The sequence below is a fragment of the Uranotaenia lowii genome, chromosome 2, assembly GCF_029784155.1.
Source record: "Uranotaenia lowii strain MFRU-FL chromosome 2, ASM2978415v1, whole genome shotgun sequence".
NCBI lineage: Eukaryota > Metazoa > Arthropoda > Insecta > Diptera > Culicidae > Uranotaenia > Uranotaenia lowii.
This window is the reverse complement of record NC_073692.1, coordinates 226,944,967-226,960,489: the sequence shown is the minus strand read 5'-3', so window position 1 is coordinate 226,960,489 and position 15,523 is coordinate 226,944,967. Positions and strand designations below refer to the sequence as shown.

The 15,523-nt window shown below is 35.3% G+C and overlaps 1 protein-coding gene across 2 annotated transcripts in view; it reads left to right on the top strand.

Moving 5' to 3' along the window:
• LOC129744358 (myosin-2 essential light chain) overlaps positions 1-15,523 on the top strand; it is a 52,494-nt gene that overhangs the window by 33,153 nt on the left and 3,818 nt on the right. The window contains exon 1 of one of the 2 annotated variants that reach the window (XM_055736841.1): positions 11,059-11,854. The exons of the other annotated variant lie outside the window; for it this stretch is intronic. Coding sequence (XP_055592816.1) covers positions 11,806-11,854 — 49 coding nt within the window. The 5' untranslated portion in view covers positions 11,059-11,805. Of the gene's footprint in view, positions 1-11,058; positions 11,855-15,523 lie in introns of those variants that run through there. 2 annotated transcript variants of the gene reach the window in all.

Below are 15,523 nucleotides of genomic sequence, written 5' to 3'. Positions count from 1 at the left end.
GAGGTGATATTTACATTACAATAAAAACATCGGGGTACAATAAAATAAACTTCTATTTAAAAACGTATAAAATTTATCGCGTGCGCGCTCTTTGATTTTTGCGATTACAATGATGACGACCTAACACATGGTTGCATGTCATCCATCCATGTTGTGACGTCGATCCAGATGACAGCTCAATGTCAGCGGAGGAGCCCAGTGGTAAAAACCTTCTAGGGTGATCAGGTGTCCCAACAGTACTGTTATTTTAAACCAAAGACAAATCAAAAAATAAGTTGCGTAGTTCCTATAGTATAAATTTTTCAACAAAAAGCAATCTTCTTTTACACTTAACAGACAGATTGAAAAAAAAACAACTGATTCTTAAGTATGAAAAAAATGATAACTATAATTTTTCAGCACCAGAAATAAGCTCTAGGGATCGATAAATCATCTTTCACCTTCATTGAAGTTTTCATTTTTCACAATTTTAAAATGCATTTTTACTTTAACTTATTGACTCAGGGCAAACAGAGCACCATTTATCGGGGCATGATGAGCTTTTCAGCCATACAATCTAGCAATGAACTCAACTCGATGGAGTCAACTCAATTATAGAGTTACAGCTTGGCAGATTTCCTTCGACGAGTTGGCCTGCCTAGAGGTAAGATGTCGGAGAGGTAATTCAGAGGACTCGAGTTCGATGCCTGGTCGATGCGATTTTTTTTCATTTACTATTCATGATTGATTATTTTGATTGTTGCATTATACGGTTTTTCGCATCATCCGCCAAACAAAGCACAAGAAAAATAATGAATGAGTGTGTGTAAATTGTTTGTATTCTACAAACACACATACAATATTGTGTTGTTGCTTTGTTTAACGGATGACGTGACTAGCCGTATTATGCAAAAATCATGAATGGTAAACAAAAAAAAAATCGCCTCGACCAAGAATGGAACCTGAATTATTAGTTGTTGTTTCAAAGTTTGGTCCATAAAGATTATCTTAATGTAAATCAGCGTAGTTCCGATCTTATACATATACACTATGTGAACATTTAAATGAAATTGAAAATTAAAAAGGCTTTTATTTATACGGGAATCGATTTTTTCAAAGATGGGTGTTCCACGTCTAAGTATGGAACTATTTTTTTACAAATCCCTTCAACACAATTTTCACCAGAATGACCTGTAAAGTTAAAAGGCCATACGTTATTATTGTTCATAATATTGATTGACTCAATTATACCGATTCAACTTCCAGGTATTTTCATATTTGTACAGAAATAGTTTTTTTTGTTTGTTTTTGTAACACAATGTGTAGTTTAGAGATAATTCCGTGAAATTATTATAACTTCGTTTCCTATACAGTAAAATAAATGTTCACGTTTCCTCAGTTCAGCTAATTTTATGTTTTCCCGTTTTTTTCTGGTCGAATGGTCACTCAGCACGCAATTGCGTTCATTGAGACTATCTCCGCAAGATCATAAGTAACCAATAAGGCCTTACGCATCGAAAGATGGGGCCAATGCATTTTTTTGCTACCAGAATTGCCTGCAACCTTGAATTCTTCAGCTCCTTTTCTCTCAAATATGTAGTTTTATACGATCCGTCAGCAGGATAAATTATCATTAATAACCGGGCTCCGAGGAGAAATTTTCGTAAACATAACCTACATCCCGAACCTGAAAGGGCAACCCCGAACTCGTCCGGCCCAATTATTTTGCAATTTATCATTTAGCGGCCACTTTTCACGCTAAAATTCCCCCAACAACTAACTCAACTGCACCTGACGGTATCCCCGGTTGTGCGGAGATGGGTTGTTGGTACTTATCGCTACCATAGGTTCATACATGTTCGCGCAACTATATAGACACGCATCAACCATCGCTTCGATTGCGCCAAAGGAAAGAAAATTAGCCTTCGCCATCAATGGAGCGGAATATACACACGACGTACGGTCGACTAAATAGCACAGACGCAGATCGAAAAAAAAACTTGATCCAACAATATCAACAACTTCTGAAATGCATAATGTCGTGGTGTGTTCGCAGAAGATAATTAACAGAAAAATTATTTTAAGAACTTGTAAAGTTAAACCTCTTTCAATTCATTTAAGGCAAAATTTTAAAATTGAGTACTTTAAAGCTTAGTTCATTTGAAAAGGGGACAGTTACGAAAGCGTGTATCTAAAAAACCATTCGTATGATAGCATGAGCGAAATACTTTCTATGGAAGACAAAAAAGGTAAAGGTAATCTTATGATAATTCATGAAAAAAATTGAGAAAAATATCATTTTTTTAAAGGAATATTTCTACTTTATTCTTGGTTTTTCCCATATAGTGATCCAAAAGGGCAAAAAGTGGAACTTTTCCCTACCTAGCGCCTTTGTCTTTCATTCCAGCTCTAATGTGTCTTCAGAACATTTGCTTCTTCAAACATGCTTCATAACTTGAAAGCTGAATACGTAAAAATATTAAAGTTACAACAAGCATATATTTGATGTGTGTGGCGTGTTTCCAAAAAAAAATGAATAAATCTGTGCACTTTTTTGGCAAAACTGTAGAATATCACAAATATTTTGAAAATAAAAGTTTTAACTCAATAATCAACTTTCCCCAAGACAGCGAGTAATTTTGAAAATAATATTTCCCTATGTGCAACATAAGGTTTCTAGCTTCAGCTTGCTCAGATATTATGTGGTATGAAAACAACCTAGCAATTGCTTTTGCTAAACTAAATCGAAGAGTCGAGCAGTCGCTTATTGCAATTGCTTCGGTTGTTATGAATAAAGTTTTTTTACAGCTGTTTTCTCAGTCAGGAGCTTTTACTTATAGAACAAGCTAGTTTGGTATGAATAAAGCACAAATCTGAAGCAATCGCTCGACAAATCTCCTAGCTATTGCTTTATTTTCTAAGCATGCTCGGAAGCAGACTTTTCCAATGAAAAAATCTTCTATAACGTCATGAATTTATTAAATTAGCAATATTACACTCCTTTAAATTCAAAAAGGCATTTTCAACATGAATGAAGAAAAGTCGAAGTGATAACCCAACTTTTTTCATATTCCTGTCGTTGTATGAAATGATTCGTCTAAGATGAAATTAAACAAATCAAAAAGTAAATATTTCAAATTAAAAAAGTCCGGCTATAGTGGAAGAAATCTCAATCGGCTCGAAGTAGGAAGAAAATTGTAATAATTCAAACGATTTTTGGAAGTTTTAACAAAATAAATATTTTTATTCTTAGAAATCTTTAGGTATGATTTGAAAGCAGCCAATACAAATCGGTAAAACATTTCTTTTTCAGGTGAACAAACTGTTTCTTGGTTGCTAGTTCAATTTGAATTGCTCCTTAGTACATTATCAAACGAAATACCCCTTAATGTATACAATCACCTGCAATGTTTACGTGTTCAATAATTCAAACACAGGCTGCAGAATCTGCGTGTTCAATAACTGTGTCAAAACACGTAATGGTTTTAAAACATAATTCAGATCTCTCATATTTATATGATTTTTTATAATTCTAAGATTCAAAAAACATCTAAATTAAGATGCGCGCCTATTGCATTTTTTTTTATACATCGGATAGTCCCGATCCGAATACGTGTGGGAGAGCTTATGATAAATGTTAAAGTAAGGCCATTTTTTGATTGACAATATTCGAATATGTATTCATTTTTCTTTAAACATCCAACATACGAGTACCTACCTATTAACCAAAAATTTCCGGTCACCCACCATCCGCACCGTCGACTTCATGTTTATCATATTGTATCCGTACTTTTCAATTTTCTGATCGTCTTCTTTCATTTTTTTTAGAAAACTTCAGATTCTGCTGGTTAGATAGCTTTTTCGAAGCAAAAGTTATGTTCTAAAAATTGAGTTCACATGCGCTAAGTAAATGTTCATTCATACCAAACTAAGCAAATGCTTTGGGCTTGATGCTTGATTTCGAGCTAAGTAAAAGCTACCGAACAGGGTGGCCAGCGAACCGGGAAAACCGGGAAAAAACCGAGAATTGAAAATGGGACCGGGAAAACCGGGAAAAAACCAGGAATTTCAAATCAAAACCGGGAAAATTCTTTATGGATCCTTTTTCCCCTAAATAAACCTCCTTCTAAAGTTCAATGGTATTTTTTTTTCTCAAAAGCGGTATAAAATCGAAATCTTAATTCCATCGGAGAAATGTTGAAAAAAATTGTCGGAATTGTCGGAAATGAAAAATCGTGATTTTTGAGCTCAGGGCATACATTTTAGTGCTCAGAAGTGGTTCAGTTCAAAAATATTTTGAGAATTTTTTTGTGAATTTTCTTAATTTTGAATGTTTTGAATGGGGTTAGGAATGGAACATTTTATCAAAACTCACAATAATCAGTATACATTTTTATCATAACCATACTCAAAGTTTTACAAAAGACTCTAATTGAATCTAAATTTTCTGGTTTGTGTTACATGTCAAGAATTATTTACAAAAAAAAAAAAATGATTTTTTTTAAATTATCACAGAATTCACTGAATTCATTTTTAAATTTTGTTCATTTTTAACCTGAAAATTAAAAATTTCATGTCAATAAAAATGTTGAATTTCTAACTTTTAATAGGATAAAATGTAACAAGATAGCTATTTTTTATCCAGGACATTTTACCAACTTTTTGGCATTCGTATCAGGAAAGATTGCTTTTGATTTTTTGATTTTTCTAAGCAAATTGTAGAAAACAACAAATTTGTCATGACTTTTCAATAAAATTAATGGAAAGAGCATCACAGAAAACCATCGCAGAATTTTCGGGTTCAATCACTGAAAGTCTGAATATTATTTCACATAAGCACAGAATAAACTTTGACAACCTTAATTTTTAACACCTTAGGCACCGAAATTCGGCACTCTATATCTTTGAAATCATTGAACCAAATTCCACGAATTTCACTGCTTTGAGTAACGTCAAGTGTAATGTTCAATTTTATGGAAGAAAGTTTAATGATAAAATAAAGAACTTTTGAGTTATGCTTCTAAGTGTCGCACACTTGCGGCGAGCAAAAAATTGAGATATCTCGTATATGATCCGCAATGTTTTAAAATGGCATGTCCAGAATCTAACACCCAGAACGCAGGCTCTAAAAATAAAAATTATACAATTGAAAACCTTACTCGGTATTTAAAACGAGAATCGATATAAAATTTCAGAATACTTTAGAGGAATAAGATACAGCGGATTCTGTTTTCCAAATTGCTGAGAATAAAAAAATTAAATTAGAATATAAATCAATTGATTTAAGTTTAGATCCGTAATTCACCCGAAATCCATCTTTGATGATTATATTTCAAATTTCAGAATTTAGAAACCAGAACTTAATAGTCAAATTTCGTATGCGATAAACTTATTTTCAATTGCAACATCATCGTTTCAATTCAATCGAAAAGTGTTGACAAAATAATAAAAAAATATGAGTTGCCCCAGATATAGATTTTGATATGAAGATTCGATTGGTATATGTACTTAACTCAGAATTGATAATTTTGACACCTCATCCATCCGATCCTAAGGGCCTCAATTATGTTCCTACTTCTTTGCATTTAAAGCCGCTTAAACTATTTTCTGTAGAAATTCCAACAATCAACATCGTTATCTGAATAACATTTGAATTTGATGTTTGAATAGCTAGAATTTTTAAGTCCTCTCACATATTTACGTTCACATTTTAAAAAAATTCTTATTTTGGTTAAAAACCCTGATAAACATATTCATTTGTGTATTTTAAAACTGGGAGGATCATAAAGTGACAATCGGAAAACCGGGAATTTGAAAATGGAAACTCGCTGGCCACCCTGTACCGAAGCAATTGCTAAACTTTATTCTAACCACTAATTAAGTGACATTTTTTTCGAGCACTTAATAACTGATGTACAGCCTTTTCCCGAAGCACGTTTTTTTTTTCAAAAATAAAAAAATAAAATTCTTCGACTTTGAATAACTTCAAAATAAACGAAAAAGTCTTTGGAGTCATTTGACCTCTGGCGGTTTGAATAGGTTTACCACATACGTTATTTGAAATAAAAAAAATATTTTGACCGATCTTTTGGCCGTATTGGTATACTTAAATTACCATCCGGAAAACACTTGATTTGAATTTGAATTAAACCGAAACTCAGCTTTTCTTATTTTACTCTGTTTGAGAAGAAAATCATCTATTGAATGCTCTATTGGGAATCTTTTCGCTCATAAAACAATCATGCTAAAAATAATACCAACCAATGATGTCAACTTCCAGATTTTGCCTGTATCTTCCAGACTTTTTGGACTTTTGTCAGACATTATTTTAGATTTCCAGACTTCTATTCGATGGAGCCTTGAGTGCAAAATTGAACGCATTTTCGCTCGATGTCCTCCATCAAAGTCTTTACAGTGTCATCCGGTACCAGTTTTTTAGTTTTTTTTTCATTTTCTTAACATTTTCTTCTCGTTTTTGAATGTCTTTTTGCTCTTCCGAAGTTCCCGCTACATTCCCGCTCCTCCGGGCACAGTTCCGAACGGTTTGACAGGTTCATGTCCTTTGGAACAAAATGTACAAAATGGGCCTCATACCACTCCAGGACAATTTTAGAATAGTGGCATGATGCGAAATCTGGCCAAAATAGCGGAGCTTCACCGTGCTGCTGCAAGAACGGAAAAAGGCGCTTCTCGAGGCACTCAGATTTGTAAATCTCGCCATTTACTGTGCCCTTTGTCACGAAAGACGCACTCCTCAGTCCGCAAGACAAATGGCCTGCCAAACGAGATATTTGGAGGCGAACTTCGACATTTTTTTGTCGTCCACGTCGAACTTGCTCTTGCCGGTGAAAAACTCCAACCCCGGAATTTGCTTAAAATCGGCTTTTATATACGTTTCGTCGTCCATCACACAGCAGCCATATTTTGTCAGCATCTTCTCGTAGAGCTTCCGTGCCCGAGTTTTAGCCGTCGATTGTTGCCACTCATCGCGATTTGGGAAGTTCTCTACCTTTTATGTATGTAATCCAGCTCTCTTCTTTGCAAGCTGGACGTAGCTCTGCGACATGCCGATCTTTTTAGCCAAATTACGGCTTTAGACGTTAGGATTTGCTTTAATTATCCGCTTCACCTTTCCCTCCGTCTTTTTTTTCTCCTATCCCGGTTTTCTTCCAGCTCCTTTGCCGTGGTTCAACGTCAACTGCTCCAGGAACCGCTTCAACACTCTGGAGACGGTTGAATGGTGAATGTTCAATATTTTTCCCATCTGACGGTGCGACAGGTCAGAAAATTCCAGGTGTTAGGAAAGAATTTGTTTTCTCGACTTGCGTTGGTTCACCTCAATTTTCGTTGAATCGAAAAACACGACTTCGAGTTTGACAGCATGTAAACAATACACATCAATGAGAAAGTGTGCAGAATTTGGTTTATTTTTACCCAATGGTTTAAAAGTTATGCCCTGTTGAATGTGTCGCAATAATTTCGTGTTCGCCCTTTAGGATGTTAAGCATAGAACGTAGTATTGCCGACACCACCACAATGGTCAAAGGCATTGATACTGTATAGAATGTATGATTATTATCAAGTATTTCCTACACTACAGTATTGCAATCTGGTGACCAAAACAAAATTTTTGAATTTCTCAAACCCTGGGGTCTTAAAAGCTTCTTTTTTGTTCAAAACTCATCCATGATTTTTTGCAGAATTTTCAAGTAACGTTTACATGAGTAAATTTGAACTTTTGGGTTTGTATGGAAAAATTGAATATTTTGCACTGAAAAATCAACATCAGTTTTGTTTCTTCTGTAGAACCGAGTCTGCTTATGGTTTGGTGCCAATTTATAAATTCTTAGAGGAACGCTGAACAACTTTGTCGAATATCATTACTTCGTATCTTTTTAGACAAAAAAGTTATTAGCTGTTTAACAGGTGTATGTCTTTTGGCATTGATAAACAATAAATTCAATTGACACCACTGCTGGGTGCGTAGCGAGGTACTACATGACCACTTTTCATGCAATACTTCGCGGGGCACAAGCAGTGGTGGAAATTGAATTTATTGTTTATCGATGCCAAAATACATGCACCTGTTAAACAGCTAATAACTTTTTTGTCTAAAAAGATACGAAGTTGTGATATTTGACAAAGTTGTTCAGCGGAAAATTTCCTTTAATGATTTTATAAATTGGCACGAAAACCATAAGCAGGCTCGGTTCTAAAGAAGAAACAAAAATGATGTTGATTTTTCAGTACAAAATTTTCAATTTTCCATACAAACTTAAAAGTTCAAATTTACTCGTGTAAACGTTACTTAAAAATTCTGCAAAAAAATCATGGATAAGTTTTGGACCAAAACGAAGCTTATAAGACCCCAGGGTTTGAAAAATTAAAAAATAACCCCAAATCGACTCAGTCTAGTGGACAAGCTATTTTATAGTCGCCTGTTATGATGCCTCTTCTCAGAAGGGAGCAGCACTGAGCGTATAGAAAGAATTTTTGATAAGTTACATGGGTGTGTTTGAGGTTACGGTTGAATGTCTTAATAAAAGGCGTGTTAGTTCTAGAATGGTCGATTCATTACTACTAAAGAGTTGTTGGCTGTCACGTGGTTTATAAAGGTAACTGCATAAAACAAGATTTCTATGATTCATCAAATATCTATTAAAAACAACTGTTACTTCGATTTCTTCAACAGAATGACTCTTAACTAGGCAGCAGCTTATCGGAGAAAAAATTGTTGCACATTTCAGCGATCTACACTTAGTTTTTCGCTTAATCAAAATTAAACATTCTGAAATGAGACTTGATTTTCCTGATGACCCTTGTCCTTAATCGTAGTTTCCGAATATGTGCTTCACTCCAATGCTTGATTTGAACCTTCTGGACATTTTTGACAGTGTTTGCATACTTTTCCACCACAAGCTTCTTTTTTCTTTGCATCGTACAAATCTAAAAAACGCGTAAATTTTAAACTTTGAAAAAAATAGGTCGGATAGTACTTTTTACAGACGGCAAAATGCTATCAACATTTTGAATGTCCGATTATTTACTAGTAAATGAGCTATGAGCACAAGCAAGTGTCCCATTTCAGAAAGAATTAAGCTTTAGATCAGATTTTTTCACGAAAAAGTAATATTTCGGGAAAACAATTTTTAAAGGCTGCAAAAAGCCATGTGTTTTCAAGTCGCATAAATAAATCAGATTTGAATTTTGGAGGTTCTTAAGACTCCCGAAAAAAATTGTCAGTTAACGATAAAATCCCCATTTGTCAAAATACTAATTCTTAAGTATGTGAGCAAACTCGAGATATGAATATTTAGACTTAAATATGTATCAAGTTTATTTAAAGGGTGATACGGTCAAAATTTAGTCCATATAACTTGACGTACTTCTTTCAATTTTGCATTTAAAAAACCTGAACACCCCTCATTTTGAAGGTGTGTGTGTGTAGAATGTTGCTCCTATTTTGATTTTGGAATTCACTCTTCAGTTGTCCAAATGCCGCCCAAGGAAAAAGAGCTGCGTATCAAAATTTTGCTCGCGAATCGCGAAAATCCGAGCTTCTCACACGCAAAGCTGGCAAAATCGCTAAAAGTTGCCAAATCAACCATTACAAATGTAATTAAAGTGTTTGGGGAACGTTCTTCGACAGCCAGGAAGTCTGGATCGGGGTAAATCGAAAACCGGAAGCCGCTGAGACGACAAAGAGAGTTGCCGGTAGTTTCAAGCGAAACCCTAACCTCTCTCTCCGAGATGCCGCAAATAAGCCGGGTGTATCGTCTGCAATCGTGCATCGAGCCAAAAAACGAGCCGGACTATCGACTTACAAGAAGGTTGTGACTCCAAATCGCGATGATAAACAAAATACGACGGCCAAATCGCGATCCCAGAGGCCTTACACGACGATGCTGACGAAGTTTGACTGCGTGGTAATGGACGACGAAACCTACGTCAAAGCCGACTACAAGCAGCTTCCGGGACAGGAGTTTTATACGGCAAAAAGGAAGGGGAAAGGTAGCAGATATTTTCAAGCACATGAAACTGCCAAAGTTCGCGAAGAAATATCTGGTTTGGCAAGCCATCTGTACCTGTGGCTTGAAAAGCAGCATTTTCATAGCTTGCAGGACTTCAACCAAGAAATTTACGTGAAAGAGTGTTTGAATAAACGTCTACTGCCTTTCCTGAATAAACACAGTTGTTCCGTACTGTTTTGGCCGGATTTGGCATCTTGCCATTACGGTAAAAAGGCCATGGAGTGGTACGCCGCCAACAACGTGCAGGTGGTTCCCAAGGACAAGAACCCTCCCAACACGCCAGAGCTCCGCCCAATTGAGAAATATTGGGCTATTGTCAAGCGGAACATAAAGAAGACCAAAAACTGCTAAGGACGAGCAGCAGTTCAAAGCAAACTTGCTTTCTGCGGCGAAGAAGGTGGACAAGGTGGCTGTACAAAATCTGATGGCAGGGGTTAAGCGTAAGGCCCGGCAATTCGGATTTGGAAAAGCGGAAGCGTAACTGAATATTTTTCCTGAATTTTATACTTATTAAACTTGAAAAAGAAATTTTATTTGATTTTTTAAATAAACGATTTCACCGATTTAAACTCGTTTTCCCTTGACCAAATTTTGACCGTATCACCCTTTAAGTTAAAACCGACAAAACATTTCAATTTTGATCGCAAAACCAGAAGAAACTAAGGATTTCAAAGTAAAAATCTTCCTTAATTCTTTTAACAAAATACTGAAATAGGTAGGTGGAAGATGAAGGATTAAACATTTGAATATTTAACCTTAACGTTCTAACGCTACGGATTTTTTTATTATCAAATTGCTTCTATGAAACCCACCGTGTATAGTGGCTACTACTAGCTCCAATAGCTATGTAACGCGGCTGTCTTCTCCCAACAGCTCGTTGCAACAACAATGGTAGCAGCAAGCAAGCAGCATCCGAATATAATTTAATGGAATTATCTTTCTTATTGCTGCTGCTGCTGCGTGTGTATATTGCTTCTTGAGAGTTGCTTGCCATTTGGCGACAGGCTGGAGCAGAGCCGCATTCGCATTCATTACTTGGGTCTCGCGATATCGGTTTAGTAACGATCGTACGGCGGACGCGTTCACACGTTTCTCGCGAGATTATTTCAAACCATTCCATCCAAGTCATAAGGTAGCTCTCGGTAGTTTGCGGTAGCAGCAACAACTAGACCTCGACCGGAAACCTCGCCGGGTGCGCCATCTGTTAGCGCCTGTGACCTCGTAACGTTAGCGCAAAAATATAAGAATAAACCATAAGAACGAGCACTTATCGATCGTGCGACCTTCAAGCTCCATAAAACTAACAGACAACAAGTAAATAGTACGTTTAAATTCAACGAACCACAGTGCTGCGGGGATTGGCTGTGAGTTACTTCAAAGAGGAAATCACCTCAGTCTGTTTCGATCGGGCACCTTTGGGCTCAGGCTCTGTGTAGCAGTTCGTGGATCGAGTTTCTTTGGGGAATTGTGAAGTGCCCGGATCTTACCTCCTAACTATATCCAATAGCTATAGCTGAAATAATACATCATTAAGTGATATTGTCCCCATCTGCTCTGCGGTTACATGAGCTATCATTGAGAATCCACGGTTGACATCGACATTCTAGCGAGCAGTTCAACTATACCGGGAAGAATTAAGTGGATTATCTTTCACCCATTCTACTGCGACGAACGATAAATAAACAACGAAGACTAAGGGGTTTCGAAGTGCAGTGTTTTGTTTTTTTTAGCTACAGTTGATTAGTGCAAGGATATTCGTTAAATTATTTGTTAGAAATACTGAAAATTCATCACCATGTACATGTACGATCCACCAAAGAAGAATAATTTTACATCAGTCGAAGGTGAGCAACCGATATTTAAGTGAAATTGTTGAAACATCGAAAGTTCAAGTAGCAGAACTGTGCTTAAAATCAATTAAAAAAAAAAACATATTATGCCATTTAATATTCAAATAAACAACGAGTGTTTAAGAATGTGAATTTGGTTCATATTGTGAATGTTACGAGTGCTTGCTTTAAAATGAATAAAAAAGTCAGTGGCGAAACCACTGAACAATAGGGTGTCCTTAAATTACATAATGTTTGGTAATCTGAGGGCTCAACCTCCAAATGATAGATTTAGGTGTGGAGAACAAACTTTTGTATGGGGCCAACTTAAAAAAAATCATGTTTAGAGGTTCCGCAAACGCAACGCAGTCTACTTTTCATAGAATTAAAAAAAAAAATCTTGGTTCTAATTTTTTCGCAAAGTTGATATATTTTATATTCTTTTAATTTTGTTTGGGCTATAGATAACACGTAAAAAAAATAAATCAAATTTGTATCAAAACTCAAAATGAGCAAATTATTTTCTAAAAAAAAATTTACTGTCCATAATTTTTTATTCGTCTGACCAAAATGTGTATTCAGCGTAGAATTTTTTAATGCCTATGTCATCATAAGACTTGAATATTTGTGCACTCAAACTTTGCTCAACAAAGTATGTTGCTTAGGTCATCCTGTGAAGAGCTATTTACGATTTAAACGTTATGGAAAATCTCAATTTGGGATATTTTTTACTTAATTTATCAAATTTGACTTAATAAATACCTGCTTGAAAATCTAAATATTTGCAAAAAGACTTAGATTATTAAAAAAAAATCATCAGAAGGCCATATGCCAAATTTGAGCTAAATCTGTCAATTTTATTAAAATTTCCCGTTGAAAGATTTAGCTAAAAATTGGCATATAGCCTTCTGATGATATTCGTAAATCATTTAAGTTTTTTTTTTTTGTTAGCCTATTTCGATTTTCAAGTAGGTATCTAATAAGTCGAATTTGATAAATTTTGGTAAGTCGAATAAAAAAGTTATGGACAATAATTTTTTTTATTAGAAAATAGCTTGCTAATCTTAAATTTGGATAGATAATGGGTTCATTTGATATTTTTTCCACATAGTCTTTAACCCATAAAAATTTAAAAAAATATATAAAATATATATCTAAGTATTGTGAATTTTTTTACCCAGATTTTTTTTAAATCGAATCTTTGAAAAGTAGACTTTTTTCAAAGATCGTGTTTGGCTCCATACAAAAGTTTGTTCTCCACGCCCAAATCTATCACTTGGAGGTTGAGCCCTCAGGTTCCCAGACATTATGCAATTTTGGGACACCCTACTGAACAACTTTTATTTTTCTGAAGAAAAACAGTAATTGATATAAAAAATTTGAATGGGGTGAGCTTGGAATACTGGAGCCCTTTTAGGGATGAATCATCTCAGAGGATGAAAATACCGAACAAAATCGAAATCTTTTCAAATCAAAGTATTGAAAATCTGTGCAGCTAAATAATAAATTATTATATGGAAAAAAGATCCAGCTTTTTTAACCCTCCAAAGCATTTCACAAAAAATCCGTTTCGCGAAAATATGACCTGTAGTTTGTTCCCCTGAACGCAAATGTTAACCAATTTTGATGATATTAGACTCATTGCGTAGGTAATTTATTCTAGTAACCTAATATTTCAAAATTAAGTACATATGTTTTACCAAGTTATCTACTGTTGGTCCCGAAAGAAGTAAGACCAGAAAAACAATTTTTTTTAAATTATTTATAATATTTGACAGCTTTGCTGTATTCAAGTGTTTTATATATTTTTGGAATTGCCAAGAATAAATCTATCCAACGATGTTTGAATATGATGGGGTCCGATGAAAATTTGGACTGCTCTCCCGGATTTTCCGGTAGAAAAAAATGTTTCTTAGAAAAATGACATCCCATTTTGGCTTGGCTTCGCTGTATCACATTTCCCAATAAACCGATTTTTTAGACTCAAATTTAAGGTTTTTCTCTTAATCGCAATCATTTTCATCACGCAATATTTTTTTGCCTAATAAGATACGAAGTTACGGTCTCCAACAAAGGTGTTCAGCTAAGAATTTCCTTAGGAGAATTTATAAATTGGCACAAAAACCATAAGCAGTCTAGGTTCCATAGAAGAAACAAAAATGATTTTGATTTAACAGTACAAAATATTCAATTTTCCTATACAAACCTAATTGAACAATACAACAAATCGTCTCTTTATGTTATTAATTTCTTTAAAAAAACTCGATAATGTTTGAGCTTAGTCATCTAAATTAATCTAGTTATGTCAAAGCTTGTAGGCGGTACAAATAAAAAAAAATTCTCTCGGAAAATGTTCAAGGGATTAAACATTTGTTTTGTATGTGAATTCCCTCCTTGAAAGTTTGAAAGGTTTTTCAATCCTTTGGATCAGCTGTACATCTACATCGCTATGTTAAAATATGTTAATTGTTTAACACATGCGGACCAAATACGAGATATCGCCGTTTGTATGCTACACTAAGAAGCATAATGTAAATGTTACGAATCTTGAAACATAAACATTATGGTACAAAATTGAGCACAACACTTCCAGTAAATCAAAGATAGGTATTAAATTTGTACCTAGAATGGTGTTTAACGGCTTAGATTTCTTCGGGGTCCTTAATGTGTTAAGAATTGTTCGCCATGTGTCTAATTTCTATTGTTTTTTTTTCTTTTAAATAATCTTCTTATTATGATTTTTTTTTGTATGGGAACCTTAAAATTTTAAAATGAATTGAACTCCACTGTTTTGAAAGAAGGAAAAAGCTTTCAGTTAAATAAATTTGCTCATTTTGTTGAACTTGCTTTTGTATGATTTATATCAGTCGAAAATTGTTCAAGAAATGGCTAATCTGGCTCAGCGTACTACAAGAGGTGAACACTGTTTCAATACCCCGCTGCTACCGCCGAATCACATCATCTAACGACTGCAACGAAATTCAACTACACGTTTTCGTCGACGCAAGCGAGAACGGATATGCCGCCGTCGCATACTTCCGTATTAAAGAGAAACACCAAATCGAGTGTTCAATTATTACGTCGAAAACACGTGTTGCTCCTTTGAAATACGTTTCGATACCACGGTTGGAGCTTCAAGCTGCCGTGATCAGAGCGAGACTCGCTAAAGATATTTGCGAATGTCACAGAATACGAATCACCCGAAGATTCTTCTGGACGGACTCCAGGGACGTTTTGTGTTGGTTACGGTCAGATCATCGTAAATACAGCAAATTTGTTGGAGCAAGGGTCGGCGAAATCTTAGAGAATACAGAGCTCTCCTAATGGAACTAGGTCCCAACTAGAAACAACGTTGCTGACGAAGGCACAAAGTGGCATAAGACTCCCGATTTTTCGTCCTCTAGTCGGTGGTTCAAGGGGCCTCAGTTCATCTGGCAGGAAATGGAGTTGTGGCCAACACAACCTTTCAATTATGAAGCGACTATGAACGAGATCTAGCATTTTGCGAATGTGCATACCATGAAACTACCGTTAATTGAACCCAACAGATTGACAGATGAGAAATTCCATCAAATAAATAAGGAAACCGTTGTGAATGAACTGCGACAAAAGTACCAGATTTTTCAGCTCAGACGGCTTTGTGACAGAATTCGGCGAGACTGTCAGACCTGCAAAAAATTTAAG